General features: G+C 48.6%; 1 protein-coding gene across 1 annotated transcript in view; it reads right to left on the bottom strand.

The window, feature by feature from the left end:
- Positions 1 to 22,726, bottom strand: part of fat3b (FAT atypical cadherin 3b) — a 51,588-nt gene extending 28,862 nt beyond the window's left edge. The window contains exons 1-18 of the mRNA XM_084698350.1: positions 19,772 to 22,726; positions 19,495 to 19,629; positions 19,114 to 19,315; positions 13,329 to 13,447; positions 12,396 to 12,594; positions 10,043 to 10,104; positions 8,042 to 8,356; positions 7,747 to 7,957; positions 7,555 to 7,626; positions 5,564 to 5,697; positions 5,012 to 5,287; positions 4,270 to 4,480; positions 3,660 to 3,874; positions 3,248 to 3,406; positions 2,433 to 2,554; positions 1,917 to 2,099; positions 1,693 to 1,807; positions 421 to 702 (exon numbers count right to left, since the gene is read on the bottom strand). Coding sequence (XP_084554476.1) covers positions 421 to 702; positions 1,693 to 1,807; positions 1,917 to 2,099; positions 2,433 to 2,554; positions 3,248 to 3,406; positions 3,660 to 3,874; positions 4,270 to 4,480; positions 5,012 to 5,287; positions 5,564 to 5,697; positions 7,555 to 7,626; positions 7,747 to 7,957; positions 8,042 to 8,356; positions 10,043 to 10,104; positions 12,396 to 12,594; positions 13,329 to 13,447; positions 19,114 to 19,315; positions 19,495 to 19,629; positions 19,772 to 22,726 — 5,967 coding nt within the window. The remainder of the gene's footprint in view (positions 1 to 420; positions 703 to 1,692; positions 1,808 to 1,916; positions 2,100 to 2,432; positions 2,555 to 3,247; positions 3,407 to 3,659; positions 3,875 to 4,269; positions 4,481 to 5,011; positions 5,288 to 5,563; positions 5,698 to 7,554; positions 7,627 to 7,746; positions 7,958 to 8,041; positions 8,357 to 10,042; positions 10,105 to 12,395; positions 12,595 to 13,328; positions 13,448 to 19,113; positions 19,316 to 19,494; positions 19,630 to 19,771) is intronic.
- Positions 22,727 to 23,286: the final 560 nt, after the last annotated feature.

A 23,286-nucleotide genomic window follows, 5' to 3' on the forward strand; every position in this document is an offset into this window, starting at 1 on the left:
CTGTCCATCACAATGTTCTGTCTGTCTGTCCATCACAACCTTCTGTCTGTCTGTCCATCAAAATGTTCTGTCTGTCTGTCCATCACAACCTTCTGTCTGTCTGTCAATCACAATGTTCAGTCTGTCTATCCATCACAATGTTCTGTCTGTTTGTCCATCACAACCTTGTCAGTCAGTCTGTCGTAACCGTCTACATGTCTGTCCATCCATCCCATCTGTCTGTCTGTCTGTCACAATCCTCTATGCCAGTCAACATCAGCTGTACGTCTGTACATATATTCATATCTAGGACTACGATAGAGAGGAAGTCTTGTGATGTGGACCCACAGATGGATGCATTGCCTAGTCCGGAGTGCACCTACAGTGCAGAGAAAAAGTTTCATTCATCAAACGGAAGCGTTAAACCGGCCCAACGGTCACCTTGACGTTGAAGCGGTAGCGGTCCTTGAGGAGGTTGCGGTTGGTGAGGGTCAGGATGCCACTGGAGCGGCCCATGGAGAAGTGCTCCTGGTTGCCGTCAGCCAGCGAGTACACCAGCCCAGAGCTGGCCCCCAGGTCAGGGTTGACCCCGGGGTCGGAGGTCAGGTCGGGGTCGGAGGCCTGGAGTCTCAGAACCTCCACCCCCAGGTAGGTGGGCAGCAGTAGGACGGTCTCGTAGGTCTCCTGGAAGAACTTGGGAGGAGAGTCGTTGATGTTCAGCACCTGGACGAGTGACAGAGGGATAAGAACTGTTCCGGTTAGATCCCAGTCGGCGTGACGATCAAAATGTCGTTCCGTGAACCGACTGATCAACAGAAGGTGAAGTGAATGTGAATAATGTAAACAACATTGACAAGGCCGTGATGGTGGTCAATCCAGTTTTTTACAGCAATGTAGGCAACTGCGTACATGTGTGCATGTGTGTGTGCCAGTGGGATTTCTTTAAGCAAGGGAAGCTCAGCTTTCCCTAACATAAAAAAAATCATGGTCAAATATTTACTATTGTGTTAACATTTTAAATACGTTAAAACACGTTCATATCGAAGACGAGTTTGTTCAGAATCAGCTACATATATTAGCAGGTCGACTAACTGATTTCCTTCTCATACATTCCCGTAGTGCCACACTGCATTTCCCTGTTGAAGCTCAGCTTCCATGGACTTCAATGGGGCTGCTTTGAATACAGTCATTGGATACATGCTGCGATTATGTCCCGCCCTGGACGCCCAGCGTCTCTGGGGGTGAATAGAGGAGTGGGCTGGCCTGGACGCTGGGCTTCCGCGTGATGTTTGAAGGGTCTGTCGAAAGACTGCATCTCCTTTTGATTTACAGTAATTTTGTACTATAAAACGTCATCAAAGCTATTCAAGCGCAGTCCTATCGCTGATTTTGCAACTGTAGTTGAAAGACAAACTGCTGCAACCGACTTTGTGGTATTTGCTTAGCGAAATTGCTAACCAATTTTCAGCATACATTTCATACAATTATACACCACGTTCCTTGTTTCAGTTTAACCTAATTTCCTCCTTTGAGAATAATATGGTTTTGTTAGATTGTTCGTTCATTCATTAATCCATTCAGTAGGTTAGGCTAGTGTCGTAGGGGTGAACTAGCCAGTGAATTAGCCAAATGAATGGAACGTTTTGAGGATGTAGGCCGAAAATGAGCATCCCCTCTTTGAAAGACCAGCAGCCGCCACTGGTGCGTGCGTACCTTAATGAACACCTCCGCAGGGCTGTCCGCAGTCCTCTGTGGTTGCCCGCTGTCCCTCACGTGGACCCTGAAGGAGAACTGGGAGAAGGTCTCGTAGTCCAGAGAAGAGATGGTTCTGCAGGAACACGCACAGTCACTGACCCCAATCCAACGCATGGATTTACCAACCGCTCAAATAAACACACATCTCCAAAATGGCGGTCTGCTCCGGCCCCTCCCCCCACCTGATGGAGCCGGTCCCGGAGTCCACGCTGAAGAAGAGGCGAGCGGTTTCCTCGATGATCTGGAAGACCAGCAGGGCGTTGTGGTTGCGGTCGCGGTCGGAGGCCTGGATGACCAGAGGGTTGCCTTCCTCCCCCAGGACCACACTGTTGACAGGGGCAGCCTCGCTTATCACACCCACGTACCTGCAGGGAGAGGAGGAACCACTGAAAGACAACGCCGCAAAGTCGCAAAGACACACACTCAAACGCTAACAGGGAGGTAGAATGAGAGCCGTCTCAGTCAATTCTAGCAGAGAAATTGTCATTTGTCCAATGTCTTTAAGCTTGTAGAGCGAACCACATTCATGAAACGACGAAATCCAGTAATCGATAATCAATTCTTTTTGTGTTTTTATGAAACAAAAACAAAAACATTTTCATATTAGGCTGAATACAAACACCCCTGAGACTGAGGTTTGAACCTAGTCCCGACCAGAGCTCAACATTTCCTGGGATGGTGGAAGGGGTCCAGGTTACCTTGTCTGCTGGAAAACAGGTGGGCTGTCATTCTGGTCTGCCACCTGGACGCTGATACTGGCACTGGCCTCCATCCCTGCCATGCTCCGGGCCCGCACCAGCAGAGAGTAGGATGCAGCCCGCTGGCGCACACACACACACACACAGGTACACACACACACACATACATGTGAACACATATACATACACACAAACAGGCATATACACACACATACAAGAACACACACACGTGTCTTTGTATAAAAGCAGGGGTATGGCGATGAATGCAAAGGCTGTGTCGACCATTAAATATGAATTAACTGTAATTTCCTGTTGTACAGTCTACTCTCCAGTGTGAATTAAACAGTCATCTTCATTCGTGTCCACGCTGCCAGATGTCTTTAAGTTGCCTATTTTAATTAGCCTGTTCATCATTTTTCCAATTACACGTTCATATCTAAATTTCTAAATCTCTTTCCTCGGAAAATGAATCTCATCAATTCTATCCCGTGCGCTTAGCAATTACACTTGTCATTTGTGGACTTTTTGTTTGGTTCATGATTTGTTTCCTAATTTATTGATTTACATGTAAATAAACAAACAAAACTTTAATGTGGAAAATCCTGTGATCTCTGAACAAGCAGAGTGGATTTAGAAGTGAAACAGGGTTGGAGATTTCTTGAATCAAATTCCGGAATCTTCTTAAAACCCAGAGTATTAGTGGCCAGTAGATTTGTCACTTGGAGTACATTTGTCTAATCACACTCATAATCTAACTATAAGCTAAGATCAATATCTATCAATATATATAATAAAAAGGAATAAAGTAGACACACCTCAAAGTCGAGTATTTTGCGTGTGGTGATGACACCGGTATGGCGGTTGATCGTGAACTGGCGTTCCTCGTTGCCCCCTGTGATGTCATATACCAACGCTGAGCGGCTGAGGGCAGTGATGGTGGTCACGTATGTTCCTGGAGCCAAGTTCTCCATCACCTTCAACATGACATTTCACGATGATGTATCATGAAACCAGGTCATACTATACGGTAGACAGCACATGCATGTAGTATGCATTATCCAATCGTTTATATCCATCCATTAATCCATCCATTTATCCATTTATCCATCTACCATCGATTCAACCATCCATCTAATCATTTAGCCATCCATCTATCCGTCTATCCATCCATCCTTTTGTCCTTTTATCCCTCCCTCCTTCCCTGCCTCCCTCCCTCCATCCCCTCACCTCGGCCTGGTACTCTCTCTGGGTGAACTTGGGCAGGGACAGGTCCGAGAGCGTGAGGGAGACGCGCACCGTGGAGGTGGCTGATAGCGGGGGGGTGCCGGCATCGCTGACACACACGGTGAGGATGTAGTAACCCACGGAGCTCAGGTCCAGGTCCCGGGCTATGGAGATGAGGCCTGTGGTGTTGTCTATGCCGAACACACCGCCAGAGTTCCCTGAGGGGTGGAGGGGAGGGGGAGGGGTGGCAGTCAGACGGAGAGTCAGTGAGAGAGTTAGAGAGCACGAGTCAGAGAGATCGGCAGGCAGGCAGGCAGGCAGGCAGGCAGGCGGACAGACAATCCGACTGACAGGCAAACTGACTGACTGACTAGAAAGCACAGTGCAGAACGTGAACTGTGCCTAGAGAAATCAAACGATATTAGAGCGCAGCCGGGACAGACTCCACCCATGCACCTGAGATCCACAGCCAACAGTTCAGCCGCAAACCTCATGCACGTCACACATTTAAATGCGTCATAGCCCGTAATATTCAAAACAAAATACAACTACAATCCCTAGGAAATGCTCTACTCGATGCTCCAGCCAGTCTGCTCCAGGCAGAGCCCTCTACCTGCTTCGATGGAATAGACGAGCTGGCCGTTGACACCGGTGTCTCGATCCAGGGCTGTGACCTGGAGGACGGAGGCCCCGGGGCCCGATGACTCATAGGCCACGGCGTCGTACACGGTGCTGGTGAAGTAGGGGATGTTGTCGTTGGAGTCCTCCACCGCCACCAGGATGCGAGCCAGGTCCCTGTTGAAGGGGAACTCCTGGTCCTTTACCTGTTAGGGAAGGGGGAGGGGGGGAGGTGGAGTATGGGGGAGGGGGCAATGAGGAGAGGGAGAGAAAGATATTGAACTGTGCTTTTTAATCTCTCTCTCTCTCACAAATCCACTTTGTCCTTGACTCGCAAATATGCTTGCTACCATCTTATTTCAACTCCCTCTTCCTCTCTCTGTCTCTCTCCCACCCTCTACCTGACCTCACATTGTCTTTCTTTCTTACCACTCCCTCTTTCTGACACGAACCTCCCTCCCTCCCTCTTCCCTACCCAACCCTCTCTATTTCTCACCTTTACCTACCTCACCTCCCAACATCCCCACTCCCGCACTCACCCACTCCCTCCCTTTCCAGAACCCCCCCTCCCTCCTTTCCTCCCTCCCTCAGACCACCCCTCTACCTTTCAGCCCTCACCCCCCCACAACATGCCCCGCCAACCTCCTCACTCGCCCTCCCTCCTTCCCCCCCTCCCCCGGAACATTCCCCTCGCACTCCCCTCCATCAGAACTGCCCCTCCCTCCCCCCCTCCTCACCATGATAGTGAGAATGTGCTGGGTGCGGGCTTCGTAGTCCAGCCGGTCGGCAGTGTAGACCACGCCGGTCCCGGGGCTGACCCTGAACAGCCTCATGCTGGCCGGGTCCACGCTGCTGTGGACAGAGTAGCTGAGTCTCGCCCGTTCGTCCCTGTCCGACGCTTGCACCCGGAGTAGCTCCGTGTCGGCCGGCGTGTCCTCCGACACGCTGAGGTCGTAAGTGGGCTGGGAGAAGACTGGGGGGTTGTCGTTGCTGTCCAGGACTCGGATGAACACCTGGGGGGGAGTGACGGAGAGTCAGTGAGAGAGAGAGTTAGAGAGCACGAGTCAGAGAGATCGGCTGGGGGGGGGGGGGGTTGGGGTTGGTGGGTCAAAGGGTCAGGTTTATAACCAAATGTTTTTGCTAATCTGCGTGTGCATACCTACCTGGGTGTGTGGGTGTGTTTCTTTGTGTGTGCATACCTGGGGGGGGGGGCGTGTCTATGTGTGTCCATCCTTGTGTTTCTGTGTGTGCGCGTACCTGCGCGCGCGCGTGTGTGTGTCCAGGTGTACCTGTGTGGTGGCGACGTTGGTCCCATCAGTCGCCTGGACCGTCATGTTGTAGACAGACTGCACCTCCGCATCCAGCGGCCTCGCTATCACAACAGTTCCCATGTCCAGCTGCAGCGGAAACAGGTCGAAGCCGTCTGGTAGCAAACACACACACACACGCATGCGTGTCAGTCAATGCGCGTGTGCATGTGTGTGTTTATATGTCCAATGTGAGAGCATCAACGTAAACACACACGCACATTGACTTGCAGGCATGCACACACACATGCACGTGCACATACATATAAGAACATACACCCTCAAGTACACGCATACACACACACGCACTCATGTACAAACACACACACAGACAGCTCAACTTGTTCACCAACTGGCTGTGCAATGCTTGATAGATTGATATTTCTGACATCCTCTCCCACACTTCACACACCAAAGCACTTCCTTTTTACACTTACTCTCCAGTAGGAAACAATAGTTCATAGTTACTTATAGAGTGTAACTGTTCTGCCGAGCGGTGTGTGATTGCAAAGCCAATTGTTCCATGCAATCTTAGGTTTAGGATTGAGGGACATAGAAATGTCATCCAACCACCCCTCCCCCCCCCCCTCCAAAACAAAATTCTCTGGCTCTAGAAAATACACAAACTAAACATCTAGCCTTATAACTCTCAAACAGAGACCAGAAATCTGCATTCGATCTGGGAGCACTTTCCCTTCACCGCAAGCTTACAGGTTTCTCCATCCTGTCTGATTAGGGTTCTGGGTTCTCTGCGTTATTGGGTATGCAGTGCCAGTGCTGGTCTTCTCTCTGGTGAGAGAGAGGGTGGCTTAGAGTCCCTCTCGCACTGGAATACTGATCGAGTCTGCTCCTTAGAACTACCAGAGCGTTGCAGGCAAAAGATTACCACAGGGATTTAGCATTAGCCATCCGATTGGAGAGCGACGGCCAATATAGCACGGCCACGCTGAGAAAATGCTTCTCCTGATTTATCCAAGAAAGTCTGGACTCTCATTTCTGTGTGAGTTATTCGTGAGAGTCTCCATTACCCAAACAGCTAGACGTTTAAGGCACTCAAGGCCCTATCTTGCACCCAGCGCAATTGACTTTGCAACGACGCAAGGATCATTCCTAGTTTGAACTCGATGCAAAGCGGACTTTTCCCTCCACAGACGCACGTCGGTAAATTAAAATCGGCCTTTAGGGAATGACCTTGCACTCCCCGGGGCGGTTCAGCGAAAAAAGGAGGCGTGTTCCGGCGCAAACGTTCCCTGGTGCTATTTTGCAGTTTCAGAAAAACAATTCCGCCACTGACCAGGAAAAACGTAGTCTAAAGTCAATGGCGCGTTATTCAGATGCTATTTTAAGGGCACAAGCTTGGTCCGTGCGCACTGCTGGCGAGGCCAGGGTCTTCTTTCTGCAAAGCTACGTTACATTGTTTGATTTATGGCGTGATACATTTCTTCAATGATTATGAAAAGATTTTCATGAGAAATCTGTGTATGTGAACTTGATTCGTAACAATTGTGGCAATTTCCTCCCATGCCTGTTTAACCGAAGCTGATTTGGGTGGGTTTCTTCTTCGGTTTATTCGCCATGTAGCCTTGTTCCACAAACACAGAATTTACTGTGGCAGGAAGGTGCAAACAATAAACATATACGGATCTTAAATTAAATAAATAAATAAAAAGTACAATAGTTAAACTAATTCTAAGAACTGAACAATTAGTTCAGCGGTTCACCTTGGCTGTGAACCGCTCCTGGCGTGCCCCTGGCAAATCCGCCTTTATAATAGCAATCCGCGATGAAACAAGCGCTGCTCTTAAAGGGAATGTGAGATGACACTCTGATTGGTTTATTGCCCGTTACGCCCAAACCACAACCACAAATCAAGTGAGAGTTGGTTAATGGGCTCAAGTTGTGAGTGAGGGTTATCTGGGAGAGTGCAGAGCAGCAGCAACAGCCGGGGGGACAGTTAGAGGGTTCCGTCAGACCTTTGTCAGCCGTGCAGTTCCTCCCACACCCGTTCTGAGGAATGTAGAACATCTCCCTGGCTGTCCTTCCTCCTTTACAGGAAACGAGGGAACGAGAGAAAGAGAAAGTGAGGTTCACCCTCATCATCGTTCAAAAATGCAAAGGCGCCACATGCATTTCCATGAGACAAACCCGCACTATCGTGAGCTCACCGATGATGTCAAACCAGAGGGGTGCGGTTGTTTGTCTGACGGCAATTACGCCCACGGGCTGGGCTACGGAGCTGGCCTCAGAGATGGAGAAGTTGTAGTACCTCTGTGTGAACACCAGGGGCACTGTGGAGGGCACAGGTTTGCGCACCCACTCAACCTCCAGTCTGGCAGTGGACCACAGCGAAGGGACACCGTTGTCTATGGCCTTTATCTGGTTGGACAGGAGGAACATCAGTCAAACATCAGTGGGCGGGACACAGCTTGTGAGACCCCTGAAGCAGGATATGATCTGTACCGTGAGTGTGTCGTAACTTCCTGCCGTGACCATCTTTTTGGAGGACACCAGAGCAGTCCTGGGGTCGATGGTGAACTTGCCCTCCTCGTTGCCGTTGACGATGCTGTATGAAATATTGGCGTTCTCTCCCTGGTCGCGGTCGAAAGCGAACATGCGGTAGATAGGATCGCCGCGCTTGTTGCGGTCGCGTTCCACCAGACTGATGCGGTAGGTGGACTCGGAGAAGGTGGGCTTGTTGTCGTTCTCGTCCAGGATGTGAACTATGACCCACACCGAGGACTGACGGGAAGCTACAGGCCCATCCATCACTGTCACCTGAGAACACACACATACACAGGCATTCAGAAACACTCCCACGCACACAGTCACACAAGATTTCAACTTCATAATTACTCTATACATTGAGGTTGGGAGGATGTAGGTAGGTGAGTGTGTGTTTGTGTGTGTGTGTGTGTGTGTGTGTGTGTGCATTTGCGTGTGTGTCCCTGTATTGTGTCAGGCCCACGTGGACCAAAGTCCACAGGCAATCTCCCTGTCCCATTGATCTCTGTGCTGACAGAGGTCTGGTCACTGATCAATAACAGCGGATGAGCCAGTGCTGCTGGCAGCCCCCTAGACTGCTAAACAGATCAGAACCGACACACAAGGCTGTCGTGTTGGACCAGGAATTGATTCTGAGCCGGGACTAAGTTGGGCTAGGTCCAAGGATGAGGCTGGGGCTTGGGATATGGATGAAGATGGGGCTGGGGGCTAGGGATGGGGCTGAGGGGTTGAGGAAAGGTGGGGGTCAGGGATACTAAACCACTTCATTACATTCTCATCCTAACAGTTTGGTCTGTCATGCCTGGGTTGAATTTTGCTGACTCAGTTTTGCCCTGACAAAGAGAGAAATGATAAGTCTCTGTGTTTGTCTCGGTGTTAATGAATGCAGAAACAAGTCGGTCTCCAGACCAGCCAGGCATGTAATAAATATTGTCACAGAAGATCACATCAAACCTGATTTCTCTAGTCTTTAAACACTGTTTGCAGAAGCACGGGGTCTAAGGACACTGTCTAAGTGAGATGTGAGGTGTTCGTATAGTGTGTGTGTGTGCGCATCAAAATGTTTGTCTCCCTCCCCAGAGGGCTGTGTATCCCTCCAGGATTTCTGCAGCATACTTTTCATCTGCATGCGGAGGCGCAACAGGATATGGTAATCACACACACACATCTGGGACCCAGTGCCTGCTGGTATCAGATGAGGGCAGAGCAGACCAGCTCCTTTCCACCTCCTCTTCCTCCTACCCTGACTCCGCCTCCTGCTCTTCCTCCTATTCCTCCAACTCCTCCCCCTCTTTCTCCTCCTCCTCCATCTTACCGCTCGCCTCCATAACCTCCTGCTCCTCCAAATCCTTAACCTCCTGTTCCTCTTCAACCCTCTGCACCTCCTCCTCAACCTCCTACACCCCCTACACCCCCTCAACCTCCTACTCCTCCTCCTGCTCCATAACCGCCACCTTCTCCTCTGACTCCCCCTCCTTCTACTCCTCCTTCTTCTCCTCCTCCTCCTCCTTCTTCTCCTCCTGCCTCTGTCCTGAGCCGAGGAGATAACTGATGACAAACGACTCCAGTTTAGAAATACAGCCCGAAACACTTGGAGCCCGAACTGAGCTCATTTATCATAGTTTATATGAAGCCTGAGGGCAAAACAAGGCTGCATCTCTCTTTCTCTGTCTCTCTCTTTCTATCTCTCTCTCTCCTCTCTCTCAACACTGAACTGTCACAGGTGTTGGGGGAACGATAAGGACCTTGGCCAGTGCAGAAAACGAGGAAATGAGGGTAAGGAAGAGAGGAGGAAAAAGGAAGGAAGGAAGGGACCAGATTCTGTACCTTTAAGATGTACTTCTCGGAACAAAAAGTTTGTTTTTGTTTGCTCAAAAGAATAATGTCCCTCATGCGTTTATTGCAGAGAACCTAGTCCTGCAATCTTGTAGCCTTTTCGTCCCCCCCTGTATAGCCTACCTCTAAAAAGTGTTCTGCTTGCTGCTCTCTGTCCAACTTCCTGGCAGTTGTGGTAATCAGACCTGAGGAACAAACAGAGGTACAGAAAAAGAGTGTTGTAGTCAGAAGCACAGGTGAGTGAATAACAACAATATCTAGATGCATTCTTGCCTTCTCGTCCCTTTGGGCCAGTAGTTAGTCAGTATGTGAATGTGTGTTTACATATGTACATGTTTAGGTCTACATACATGTATAGAACAAGTAAACCATGGGGAACTGAGGGATGTAGTCACATCATTAGTCAGGGTTAAACATTTGCTTTATATTTTCCTGCATATTTAAAGAGGATTCAACCAGTGTAATACCCATTCACATAATCACGTCATCATGACAATTCTGCTTTATCAGTTGCGTCATATTCACAGAGTGGTCACACACAGCTACAGTCTATTGTTGGTCACCACTATTTTAACAGACAGGTTTTGTCAACATGGTTCACAAATAATTTCTTTTTGGCGTCCGGTCGCGGCCACTTGCATTTGGGTCAACAAGACCTGCGTAGAGTTGTATGTCCTGTTCTGACGCGTAGCATGTCTGACAGGGTTGAAACCGACTCTTGGTGCCTGCACAGCCCAGTGGACACGGGATGGACATATTCACATCAGCGCTCAGCTGTGTTTTACCCGTGTTTCTAGGTCAGTGTGTAAGGGCTACATGAGATCATAGCCCGGGGAAGTATATTTGATCCGTTTCATCTTCCAGAACACACACACACAAACATACACACACACACAGATATCTGATTCAAAAACCTTTTAGCTCCTCCACTCATGAAGCCTACAGTAAAAGTTGTAATACTGTTTGATCCAGCGCAGACATGAAACAGGGTATGAAACACGCCAGGTCCATTTTCTGATCAATAACCTGGACTCCAAAAATGGAAAATACAAAATAGAGGATTGGCAAGACTCGCTTGGTCCCTCCCCTCCCTGGACATCCATTGGCTGAGAGGGAGAGTAGTAGTGAGGTTTTAGGTTATCAGTTTTCCGTATTTCAAATGGATTGGTGACAGTGTGTGTTTGAAGCATAAGGGCAGTAAGACAGTCTGCGGGTGGGACACACATACAGACGTTCACACACACAAACACACAGACCCACACTCGGACACCCAGTCACACAAACAGACATAGTTGCATTCACAAGCGCTTACGGATGCACAAACACACACATAGTGTTGAGCTTGGCTTCATCCCATAAATGAAGGGCCACAAAGTGTTTGTTTTGGAGCAGTCGGGTAGGGTAGGGTAATCACCTGATGTCATTTCAAATGTCTGTACATACACACACTCAGACATGTGTGTTCCATTGGGCTGGCAGTGAGCTCCAATTACAGTAAAGAGATGAATCCAGAGCAGTGATCACATGCCACAGAGACAGTGGGTTCACAAGAAGACCAACAGATGATCTCACACCCAAGCATGAACCTCCGATGACCCACAATGTAGTATGCACTCTGATCGAGAGGGGCCATTATACCGAACCAGAAGCCACCAATAACCAATCAGAAGCCAAATGTTTCTGCTCTGGTCTCTACATCCCCCTAGGGCACCATGCCTCAGTCATTCAAACAATACTTACAACGTTATACCATATAGGGCTGTATGCACACATACACACACCCATACAATACACACTGTTCGCATGGGTGACATTCATCCACGGTGACATGGCTGGAGAGCTTCACAGTCCGCACCCCTGATCAATGAATAGATTGAATAAAGAGAGACCGACACATGCATGGGTAAATGTATGTGCTACTGCAGAGCAACCAGCTAGGGCAGCAATAGCAACATTCTACACTACGATATTCACCACAGCCAGGCAGTATGCATTATGCTATACATTATATGACTGCAAGGGAATACATTGCAAAGTCCCTGCCAAATGGAATGCGTCATCTATGTTAGTGTCTATGGGGATTGTGTCCCGAGGCAACAATGTATAAAAAAACTCAATACTTGGAATACCAGGAAAAGTGATGTAAAGTACCAGGAGAGTTCATGACATTTGATAGGTCCTAATAGCCACTGTCTTTCTGCCTGCCTGCCTGCCTGCCTGCCTGCCTGCCTGCCTGCCTGCCTGCCTGCCTGCCTGCCTGCCTGCCTGCCTGCCTGCCTGCCTGCCTGTCTGTCTGTCTGTCTGTCTGTCTGTCTGTCTGTCCATCTGTCTGTCTGCATGTCTGCCTGCCTGCCTGTCTGTCTGCCTGTCTGTCTTCCTACATGTCTGCCTACCTGTCAGCCTGCCTGCCTGCATGTCTGTCTGTCTATCTGTCTGCTTGTCTGCCTGCCTGTATATGCTTGTTTGTCTGTCTCACCTGTCTTGGGATTGATGGAGAAGAAGTTCTGTGGGTTGCCAGCAGTGATGCGGTAACTAAGGCGAGTGGGGGTGGCGCTGGCGTCTGGGTCCTGAGCCTGAATACGTATGACGGAAACATCCTTGGGAGAGTTCTCCATGACGACTGGGTGGTAGATAGGGTCAGAGGTCAGCGGGGCGTTGTCATTGACATCCTCTATCTAAAAGTAGAAAGCATGCACATGTCACAGAGAGAGAAAGCAGACTAGGTTAGAGTGCACATCTGGGTTGAGTAGCGCTTTTCTACCTTAGCGGTGCTCAAAGTGCTTTACAATGTTTGCCCCTCATTCACCCATTCATACTCACACTCATTCATTCAGACACAGTCAAACCGGTGTTTGATCTGCTTTCAAAAGGGCTGGCAAGCGAACAGAACAACATTATAAAGTGTATACTTTCAGTATAGATCAGGGAATTTTGTTACATAACTTAATGTGTTTACTTGTCAAAACCGCCAGCACATTGCAAATGTACAAGCGCTGTATGGTGAATTTGGCCAACAATTATGACAACTGGCTCAACCAGTTGAGCAACCTGTTGTTGTAAGACAGTTAAACATAGAACCAATAAAGTACATTTTGATCAACATATAAGCATTTTATAAAGTAGGACACAGCAGACAAATGAAGGCTACATAATAATTTGCATGAGTGTAGGCTACCACAGCATTGGCAATTTGACTAGGATAAATGTGGAGGTTGAACAAGTACTTCAGAGATGACAGAGAATTTCAATTGTGATCTGAGAAATATAGGTACAAAAACCACTGAGAAGAACTGTCATCGCCAGCTGCATCACAGGCACTGTGCCCTATCTGTAGTTCCAAGAATATGTGTGTGTGTGCCACAAATTTTATCAAGGGTACTATGCACTAGTAATTGAAAATGACAGATACCTGAATGAAGATCTCAATAGAAGCAGAGAGGGGCGTGACCCCACGATCTGTGGCGTAGACTGTCAGCCAATAGGAATCCTTCGTCTCACAGTCCAAAATACCAGTTGTGTAAATCACACCTGAGAAGGTGAAAGGAGAACAAATGACAGCGTAAGCGTGTGTATGTGTGTGTATGTCTGTGTGTGTGTGTGTCACCCGTCAGGAGAATGTCTGCCCAGTCAGCAGTGTCTGACATGCATAATAATCAATGAATTGCCCAGAAGGCAAAGACAAAAAACTAGAGAGCGCTTACTGTTCCCTCTCTTCTCACACACACACACACACACAGACACACACACAGTAACCTTCAGATTTTCAGTCTTGCTTCAGCTAATCATAGCTGACCAAATTGCTCCCACCAGTATTCCTGTTCAGGGACTCTAGCTGGGACTGCAGAGCTGCACTAGACACACACTCAAAGAGTAACACACACACACATGGCCTGAAGAAAGGTAAGCTTTTGTCAGAGGTTTGGGTCTGGGTCTTCTGTTTCCCAGCTAGCTCTCTACTGTGAAAACACAGCCAAAACCAACACACACTCCCTAACTAAACAGTATATAACCAACTAGAATGAAGGGACATGCAATCCCATCTGTCTGTGCTTACACGCAACAGTCCCTGAGTTAGACAGTGTGTCTGTGGTTCAGCTGCTGTCTGCTTCTTTCTGGCCTTGGGGCCCCTTAACATAGCCCCCCCCCCCACACACACACACACACAAACACACAACCACCACCAGCCAAAAGGCTATGACACACAAACATAACTCTTGCCACTCTCTCGCACTGTTTGAGTGTGTCACCTGCTAAACACCACCACCAAACGTTTGTATGTTTGACACTTTGTGCGTGTTAAGTGTGTGTCCCACCTTGTAAGAAGGCTATGTGTGTGTGTGTGTGTGTGTGTCTGTGTACCAGCGAGCGTGAGAGCTCAGAGCCCAGGGTATGCCAAATGCAGAACAGTGTTCACTGCAACGCATCCTTGGCGACGCTGTCCTTGACATTGCCCTTTTCAGACCCAATCTCATCTCCGTCCCAGGGACACGCGGGGACCGCCTTTTAACAGCACTCTGAACTCTGACAGCGGCAGACGCTTCGCTGCAAATTCAACACAAATCTGACAAGACAGTGTTCGTCCCCGTCTGGGGTTGCCAACTTCAATACAGAAAAATAAGGGACGGCTGCCGCAGCGGGGGCCACACCCCTTGGGGCCACGATGACCACAGGCCCGATGACGTGCCAGTGGTGGTAAATCCGAATTTGAAACATGTTTTCATAAGAATATTAAGATTGATACATGGACATTATAAAAAGATGTCTTCTATTGAAATCTGTGTGAACAGATGCACTCAATCTATCTCTATATCACAACTCAAGTAAACATAAGCCAACAAAGTTTGACAGTGACCACAAAAAAACTAGGGTGGCCACCCGTTGCCACCCGTCCCTTAAAATACGGAATCGTCCCGTATTTGAGAATAAAATAGTGCGTCCCATTTTGAATCAATACGGAACAGGGTTTGTCCCGTATTTTCAGAGTTGTCTTCAACTGCATGGAATTTTGCATCCCATGCAAATCATGCCACCTGCATTCTGTGAAAACTCGTCCTATTCTACCCCTGATTGGGTAATCAGAGTCAGAGGAGGGCGGGTCTCTTGGTGGAGAGTCGATTTGAAAGAATGGCGGACGCAGCTCCAGATACCCCCCCCCCCCCCCTGCGTAATAAGAATGCACTTATAAAAGGAAGTGGGCTTGACATGCTCCAATACTGCACACTACAACTTCTGGTCCACATGGTCCATGTTATCATGTTCATGATGTTCATGGAAGATCCTTTGCAAGTCTTCTGCACTATATATATTTTTCCAATATACATTTTTGAGTATCAAAGTATTTGTTTAATTTAAAGTTCATAAAATATGGTTCACGTCTCACAAGTTCCTCCAAAAGCCTATTTTTTGTGGTCACTGTCAAACGTCCGGCGTTGGGAGTCAGGCGGCTGAGCGGTTAGGGAATCAGAATCAGTTGGGCGAATAATCAGAAGCAGGGCCGTATCTGGGCTGGGGTGGGCTAAGCTATGAAAAAGTCTGTTAATGCTTTCAGTAATATGAAGTTTATATGTTTATTGTTAATTGCGTGAGTGTTTGTACCTACAAAGAAAACCCTTTCATCATGCATCGATTTCTGATCCCCAAACCATCTACTACTGCCCCCGTGACAAGGGATATTAAACTCATACTCCAGAGCAGGCAGAGCCTGCTGGTCCTAGTGGAAGCACTTCCCTGTCTCTCGGTACCAACGTTACTGCTGCAGTGGGTGAAGACGAGCATGGTTTGAACGACAGCAATCCAATGGCCTGTTCTGCAAACGTACCCTATGCATGTTCAGCCAAGGTCCTAGCCATCACTCTCAAACTTGGTTAGAGCACTCAGCCAAGCTACATGCATGTTTCTGCTTCCCCTGTCGACAATTTGGAGCCGGAAATGATTAAGACATCACCTTCATAGAAAAGGTTTTTACCAATTGGTAAACGGCAGCGGTGTATTTTACATGGAGCTCCAAAAACGATTTTGCCCTCAAATGATTCCCCAAAAATTTTGCTTGCAGGCTGCGCGCTCTCGAACCGTGGAGGATACTATCCAGCAACACATCAATCCCAGGACATGTCATGGGTTTGGGTTAAGCCCCAAATGTGTATAACGTCTGGCTCCGTACCTGATTAATACTCGGATCGTTAAGCAGACCCAAAAATGATAACATAATGGTTATATAAAAAATTATACGACCCCCTTTCGTAATCATGATACCCCCCAAGAAATGTTCACTGCCCCCCCCCCCCCCCCCCCCCCCCCCCAGTCAAAGCAGGCTGCATCCGGCCCTGATTCAGAAGGTTGCCGGTTCGATTTGGCTGTGCCAAATGACGTTGTGTCCTTGGGCAAGACACTTCAACCTACTTGCCTCGGATTGTCCCTGTACTGTAAGTCGCTCTGGATAAGAGCGTCTGCTAAATGACTAAATGTAGGCTAAATGTCCACAGCGATACAGGCGCACACTTCGAAATACCGATCAATAGTACTATCAGTTAGCAACTGGGTGAAACTAATAATAATACCTGCGACCTATATTCAGATCCGGTCATCAACTGCGCTCCTTAAAACAGTTTTGGACAAACACGTAGCCTACTGCATACACTAACCCACACACACGACTACTGAGCACACACACATCTGTCCATCAACAAGTCGTAACTCCCGGCACTTTATTTGGGACGCGTAATAGACAATAAAAAGCTCCCTCAAAAGTAACTGTCTGCAATGAGGGAGTTGTAACCTAAAGTGGGCTTATACAGCTTGTTAGCAAGGCAGCAGCCTAGGCTGCCCGCTAATAGAGCCGCGCTGGTTTGACAGCAGGCCAATGAGAAAGAGCTCGTCTCTCTACTCACCAAAGCACTGACGGGAATATCAATTTGTACTAGAAGTACTGAAGGATACAGAATTTTAGTCTGTGGAGAAAAATATTTCGACTTTTTCGAACCGTTGTGCTTTCATCTCGGCCTTGCAGGGTCGGGTCTGTCTGGCACACGACGAGATCGGGCGTGTAACGAAGTCTGCATATGAATGATTTGTGTTGCAAGTGTGTCTCTCTGGGGTGGGAATTATTGGGATTATTTGGGCCATAGGGGGTGTTTAGAGAGGTTACGGGATGTAATGAAAGGATGTAGCGTTTAGTCCAAAGCACATCACATTTTTAAATAGAAGTCTCAGACCATCAAATAGACTTCTGTGCGCTCTGAATGTGGTGTATATTCCCATGGTCTACACTATGTTCGATGAGCCTGCTTTTAATTAATAAATACAAAATTAACACAACTTATTCCCCTTTGTCCTACCTTTCATCTCTTTCTCTCTGTCTCTCTCTCTGTGTCTCTCCCTCTCTCTCTCTCTATCCCTCCAGGGGCAGTCATAGAGTGACAAGCAGTCATAGCAGAAACACTGCATGGCAGCTAAATGTATAGAGGGTGGATGGCGGGCGTGACACTCACTACAGTCACTGTCAACTGACAGCAAAGGCTCTTTCTCTCTTGCTGGTGAGTTGAATCAGTTTGGACACTTGGTGCAGGCAAATGCCATCATGCAACACTCTGCTTTTTTGTCACATTTTCAATGGTCACTGAACGCACATTGTCAGTGGAAACCCTTCCCTATCCCAACAACACCCCTGCTTCAGTCCAGTAAAGGTGTTGCAAGCCTATGCTCCTCACCCCTCCTTCCTCATGTCTTCCATCCATTCTTCAGTTCTCCCTTTAACTTCCTTCCCTTTTCCTTTCAGCCTATCCTCCTCACCTTTCCCTGTACGTGCTAGCTGGTGGGCACTTTGATTGGCCATGGAAGGTCAGTCCAAGGGCCCCTTCCTCTGTGCTTGTTTGGCAGTTAGAGAGAGAGAGAGAGAGAGAGAGAGAGAGAGAGAGAGAGAGAGAGAGAGAGAGAGAGAGAGAGAGAGAGAGAGAGAGAGAGAGATACTGTACTGTGGAGAAAGCCCATTCAGCAACTCAGTTTTGCCCTCTCTCTTTTCTCTTTCCATACCTCTTTTCACTATTCTCTCTCTGCCTGGCCTCTCTCTGCCCCTCCCCTTTCTTTCTCTGCTGCCCCTCCTTCTCTCTGCCTCTCCCCCCAGACCATAGTCAATACTAATTAGCCTAGTTAGAGGTCAATTTCAGCACCTCCCATTTAAAGTTGTGTACAGTATTTAAAACAAGTGACAGATCTTACTATGTATGGGTAAAAATAACTAGGTAGAAAGGGCAGCTTTTCTTAAAATGTTTCAGAAAGTCATTGTAATTCAGTCCAAGAATACTTACTGACTACTATCACTTTTGATACGCGAGAGTTTTTGTGCATCTTTCGGGCCACCGACTGACATCATCCTATCAACTTTCTACACAGTTTCTCCCAAATGGTTACAAGAAATCTGTATAATTTCTTGTCATTTTAGTGCAAGGCGGAACTAAACCTTAATTTGTCTGAATAATAAAGGATCCGTAAAGCTACCCTGCCCTGCCCTATCCTGCCTGGTCCGACCCCAGGCCCAGTCACTGTCCAAATGCCACCATGCCCTCATTACAATAAAGACCCATTCCGTCAGAGCACAATAACCACGTGAGGCACCACTGAACACACTTACTCAGAACCCCCCCTCCTCACTCTGATCTGTGATTGTGTCCCTCTCTCTCTCTCTCTCTCTCTCTCTCTGTCTCTCTCTCTCTGTCTCTCTCTCTCTCTGTCTCTCTCTCTCTCTCTCTCTCTCTCTTTCTCTCTCTCTCTGTCTCTCTCTCTCTCTCTCTCTCTCTCTCTGTCTCTCTCTCTCTCTCTCTCTCTCTCTCTCTCTCTCTCTCTCTCTCTCTCTGTCTCCCGCTATCTCTCACACACACACTGTCAACAGTTCAGATGCTTTGCCTGTATGTTGATGCTGGTGGGTTGGGGGAATGTGCACTGAGAGTGACAGAGAGAGGACTGATGCAGGGGGGGGGGGGGGGTTAATAGGGTGAGACAGAGAGAGGCATAGCACTGCAGCTTGAAATTGTACCCTGTCATTTATTGACAAGTCATACAATAAGTGAAATTAAAAGATAGTATAGTGATAATCTCCATGGAAACACAAAAGATTTATGGTCAACCCAATCTCATCCTATAAACAGCTCTTCTAACTTGTGAATAACACAAATGGTATGCTCCCACAATGCACTTAGTACCTGTTTCTTCATCGATTGAGAAGCTGCCCAGACCGCTGCCAGCTCTGACAGAGTACCTCAGCACGCCATCCCTGCCGCGGTCATCGTCTTTGGCGCTCACAACTAGCACAGTCGTGCCCACCCGCGAGTTCTCCTTCACTGTGCCCCTTACGGCAAAGTCAGAGAAGTAAGGAGCATAGAGGTTCTCATTGACATCTACCACCTGTGTAAAGATGGAGACAGACTGTTACTGAATTGGAGCAACTGAGGTTGGGATTATGTGTGTGTGTGTTTGTGTATGGTTGTATGAGTGTCTGTCGGGAGGTTGAACATGTGGGGTTGTGTTCATGTGTGTGTACGTGTGTGAGTGTGTGTGTGTGTGTGTGTGTGTTAGTCACACACCTCCACCTCCAGGAAGGAGAGAGAGCGCAAACTAGGCAGTCCTCTGTCCTCAGCCAGCACAGTCAAGTTATAGAACTGCTGCCTCTCATAGTCCAGCTCCTTCCCAATCCTCACAGCACCACTCACAGCATCCACCTAAACAATACAGCACAAGAGTACAGAACAGGATAGGCGTCAATGCGTTCATTGATATCCCGCTCGCATTATGTTCATACGGCTCCGACTAGACAACAACACATTCAGCAACACAGTAACTTTATCTTAACAGGTGGCCCACCTCAAACGTTCCATTGAAGTCGTTGACCAAGGAGTACTGGACCTGCCCCCCAGGGCCGACATCCGGGTCCTGGGCTTGCACCCAGGCGAACACCACTCCTACGGGGAGGTCTTCCAGGACCCTGGCACTGTAGCTAGTAGGGATGAACGTTGGAGCACAGTCGTTGATGTCCTCCAGCGTGATGGTTAAGGTGGTGACAGAGAGCCTCTGGCTGCTCCTCTCAGCCTTGTCTCTAGCCTCCACCTTCAGACTGAAGACTGGCACTGCCTCTCTGTCCAGCTGCCCGGCGACAAACACCCCACCGGTCTCACTGTTGATTCCAAACTGGGGCACAGCACTTAGCAGGGCATAGGTCATTTCTCCATTCTGACCTTGGTCTTTGTCGGTGGCTGCGACACGGATTACATCTGTGCCCACGGCAGTGTTTTCTGGGATGACGGCTGAGTAGCTTTCCTGAGGGAATTGTGGGTTGTTGTCGTTGGTGTCCTCGATGTTGATGGTAAGCAGCCTCCAGCTGGACTTTTGAGGAAGGCCCTGGTCATACAGAGTGATGTTCAGGAAGTAGCGGTCTGTCCTCTCGCGGTCCAGAGGCTGGAACACGGTTATCAAGCCACTCTCCATGTCAACGTCAAAGCAGCTGTCTTTGTTGCCGTCAGATATTGCGTGGAGAATACGCCCGTTGAAGCCTGTGTCGCCGTCTTGGGCTCTCACTTGGAAGACGCTGGCACCGACAGCCAGGTCTTCCCTCACTAGAATACTGGTGGGAAAAGACTCGAACTGCGGAGTCTGTTTGTTCACAGAGAAAATGTCTGTGTAATCATCGACTACCCTGGGTTTGCTCATGGCCGATGCTTTGGTCAGCAGCATCTCAGCCAACTTCTCGGCCACTTTGGTGTCCCTGCAGGTGAAGCCCCGGGACGGCATCCTACCTCTCACGATGGACACGTTCACGAACGTGGGCTCGGAGAGCGCCTCCCCATCGGTGGCAACTACCTTCAGGTTGAACAAGTTGCTCTTCAGATTGGCCGACGCCAATGATCTCCTCAAGGATAGGCCCCCGGAGTCTGGATTCAGGTTGAAGTAGTCCAATTCGTTCCCTGAGATGATCTGGTACTTAACCAGGTCCAGCTCATCTACGTCTATGGCCGACATGGTAAGGATGGGCTGGCCAATGGGGAAGTCTCGCACTATCATGCCTCGGCACGCGTCCCTCTCGAACATCGGCTTGTTGTCGTTGACGTTCAGTAGACGGACTGTGATGTTAACCTCGCTCTCCCTTCGGTACGGGGAGCCCCAGTCAGACGCACGCACGGAGAACATGTACATCTCAGAAGAAGACTCAAAGTCTAGCTCCTTCGTGACAGTCAGCTCCCCTGTATCCTGATCTATGGTGAACGGTATGGACTGCAGACCAGCAATGCTGTGGGTTATGCAACCATTCTCCCCTTTGTCGATGTCCACCGCTGACACCACCAGGATGACAGTGCCCACTGGTAGGCTCTCGTTGATAGAGACCTCATAGCTGGGCCTGGGGAACGTGGGAGTGTTGTCGTTAGCGTCCTCTATGCTGATAAGAACCGTGGTTTCAAGTTGAGTGAAAGATTCCAACACCGTCATTTGCACAGACTCCTGGGATATGGTGGTCAGCTGACTCACAGTGTTAATGATGCCTGTCAGTGAGTTGATGGTGAAATACTGTGAGGCAGAGAAGGAGCTCAAGCTGTATTTGACGTTGAGAGGAGCAGGGGAGATTTTTACTGCCTCTACTATGGTGCCAGGGGGTGCTATCTCACTGATCTTGACCCTATAGACCTCCTTCTCAAATCGAATAGTCAACGGCTCTGGCGTCCTCACCTGCAGCTGAACCACCTGGGTGTTGGAAACCTTTGGAGGCGAGCCCCTGTCTTTGGCTTGGAGGGTCAGGTTGGAGCCATAAGGAAACGTATTCCAGTCTACTGGCTCTAAGGTCTTCACCTTGTAGTCATTACTCACAGGAGACCGATCAACAACAAACTGCTCTAACGGGTCACCAGCGATGATGGACACCCACTCTATCTCCCCACTGACACCTTCATCTAGATCCTCCACAGTAACAACTGCATATACGGGGTCTATGTCCAACCAGGATGGGTTGAGTGCCACCACACTCAGAACCGGTGCAAACTCGTTAATGCGTTCCAGAGTGAGAACCAGTTTGGCCGTGCTACTCACACCGTTGTTACCGTACAGCTTCATGCCGCGGTCCACAGCCTGCACCTCCAGTTCGAAGCGATTTCGTTCCTCCATGTTGGGCCTGCCTGTGATGGAGATGACCCCGCTGGTCGGGTGGATGGAGAAAAGCTCCACCCTCTCTTTGAAGAAGTAGTAGAACTCACCGTTGGAACCCACATCTGCATCGGTCGCCGTCACCCTTCCCACGCTTGCACCCATGGCACTGCTCTCAGGGACAACAATAGAATAGGAAGTGGGAGAGAACAGGGGTCGGAGATCATTCATATCAAGGACATTGATGTAAACAGTGGCCCAGGCCTCCAGCCCTCCCATGGCAGATGCCTTCACCGTCAGTGTGTAGTTGTCCTGCACCTCCCGATTCAAGATGGCTGCACTGCCGCTATTTGTCCGGATGCGCAGGAAACAGAAGTCTCCCAGAACAAATTCCTCTGCCTGGAAAAGACCCTCTGTGTCTCCAGATTTGATAGAGTATTTGACAGTGGAGGCACGAGAGGGGCCGAGAACAACTCCCATTTTTACCTCACTCTTGATGTAGCTCCTAGCTGCAGAATTTTCAAAGATGGAGGCATTGTAGGAGGTCTGCGTGAAAAGGAGCCCTGATCTGGTCCTTGGATCCTGGGGAAGCTGAGCTTCACCGGAGGGGAGAAGCAGAAAGAGAGAGAGGAGCAGGACCAGAAGGGAGAAAGGCAGGATCTTGCCACAGAGGTGTACAATCATTGCCATCCCATCACGCTATCACCCTGAAATTGAAAAGGATGTCTGATTACTGATTGAAATGCAAATAGTTCTACAATACATTAAACTTTATTAAATGTAAATACACATAGCATTTCAATTAGATTCACATGGCAACAGAGAACATTGTTCCTTTTTGATGACAACAATGTAAACTATGGAAAAGTACAGTACATCATCAATTTGTTTTCCAGAATGGCACATTACAGATCAAAATTTGTCCCTAAATAAAAAACAAAAATGTGCATGCAAATAACAGTGCTACATATACAGCAGTGAAAATAAATGTAGCTGATCTGTAACTACAAATAATACAGAATTGATTATGCGTGTTGCCAAGGGGAAAAAATCACTTAACCAACACTGCTGCACATCTGCTGTGATTTTTTGTCATGTGAGACATCCATCGACGTTCTTATAATGTTGTGGGACGCGCCACTGGGTGACTGGTACACTATTCTGCCATCAATTCCACACACAGTATTACGGGCAATTGGGCATATAGCGCTACTCTTTAAGTGACCAAACAATATGGGCGAGGCTATACA

The sequence above is a fragment of the Hypomesus nipponensis genome, chromosome 5 (assembly GCF_054491055.1).
Source record: "Hypomesus nipponensis isolate SF chromosome 5, ASM5449105v1, whole genome shotgun sequence".
Taxonomy (NCBI): Eukaryota; Metazoa; Chordata; class Actinopteri; order Osmeriformes; family Osmeridae; genus Hypomesus; species Hypomesus nipponensis.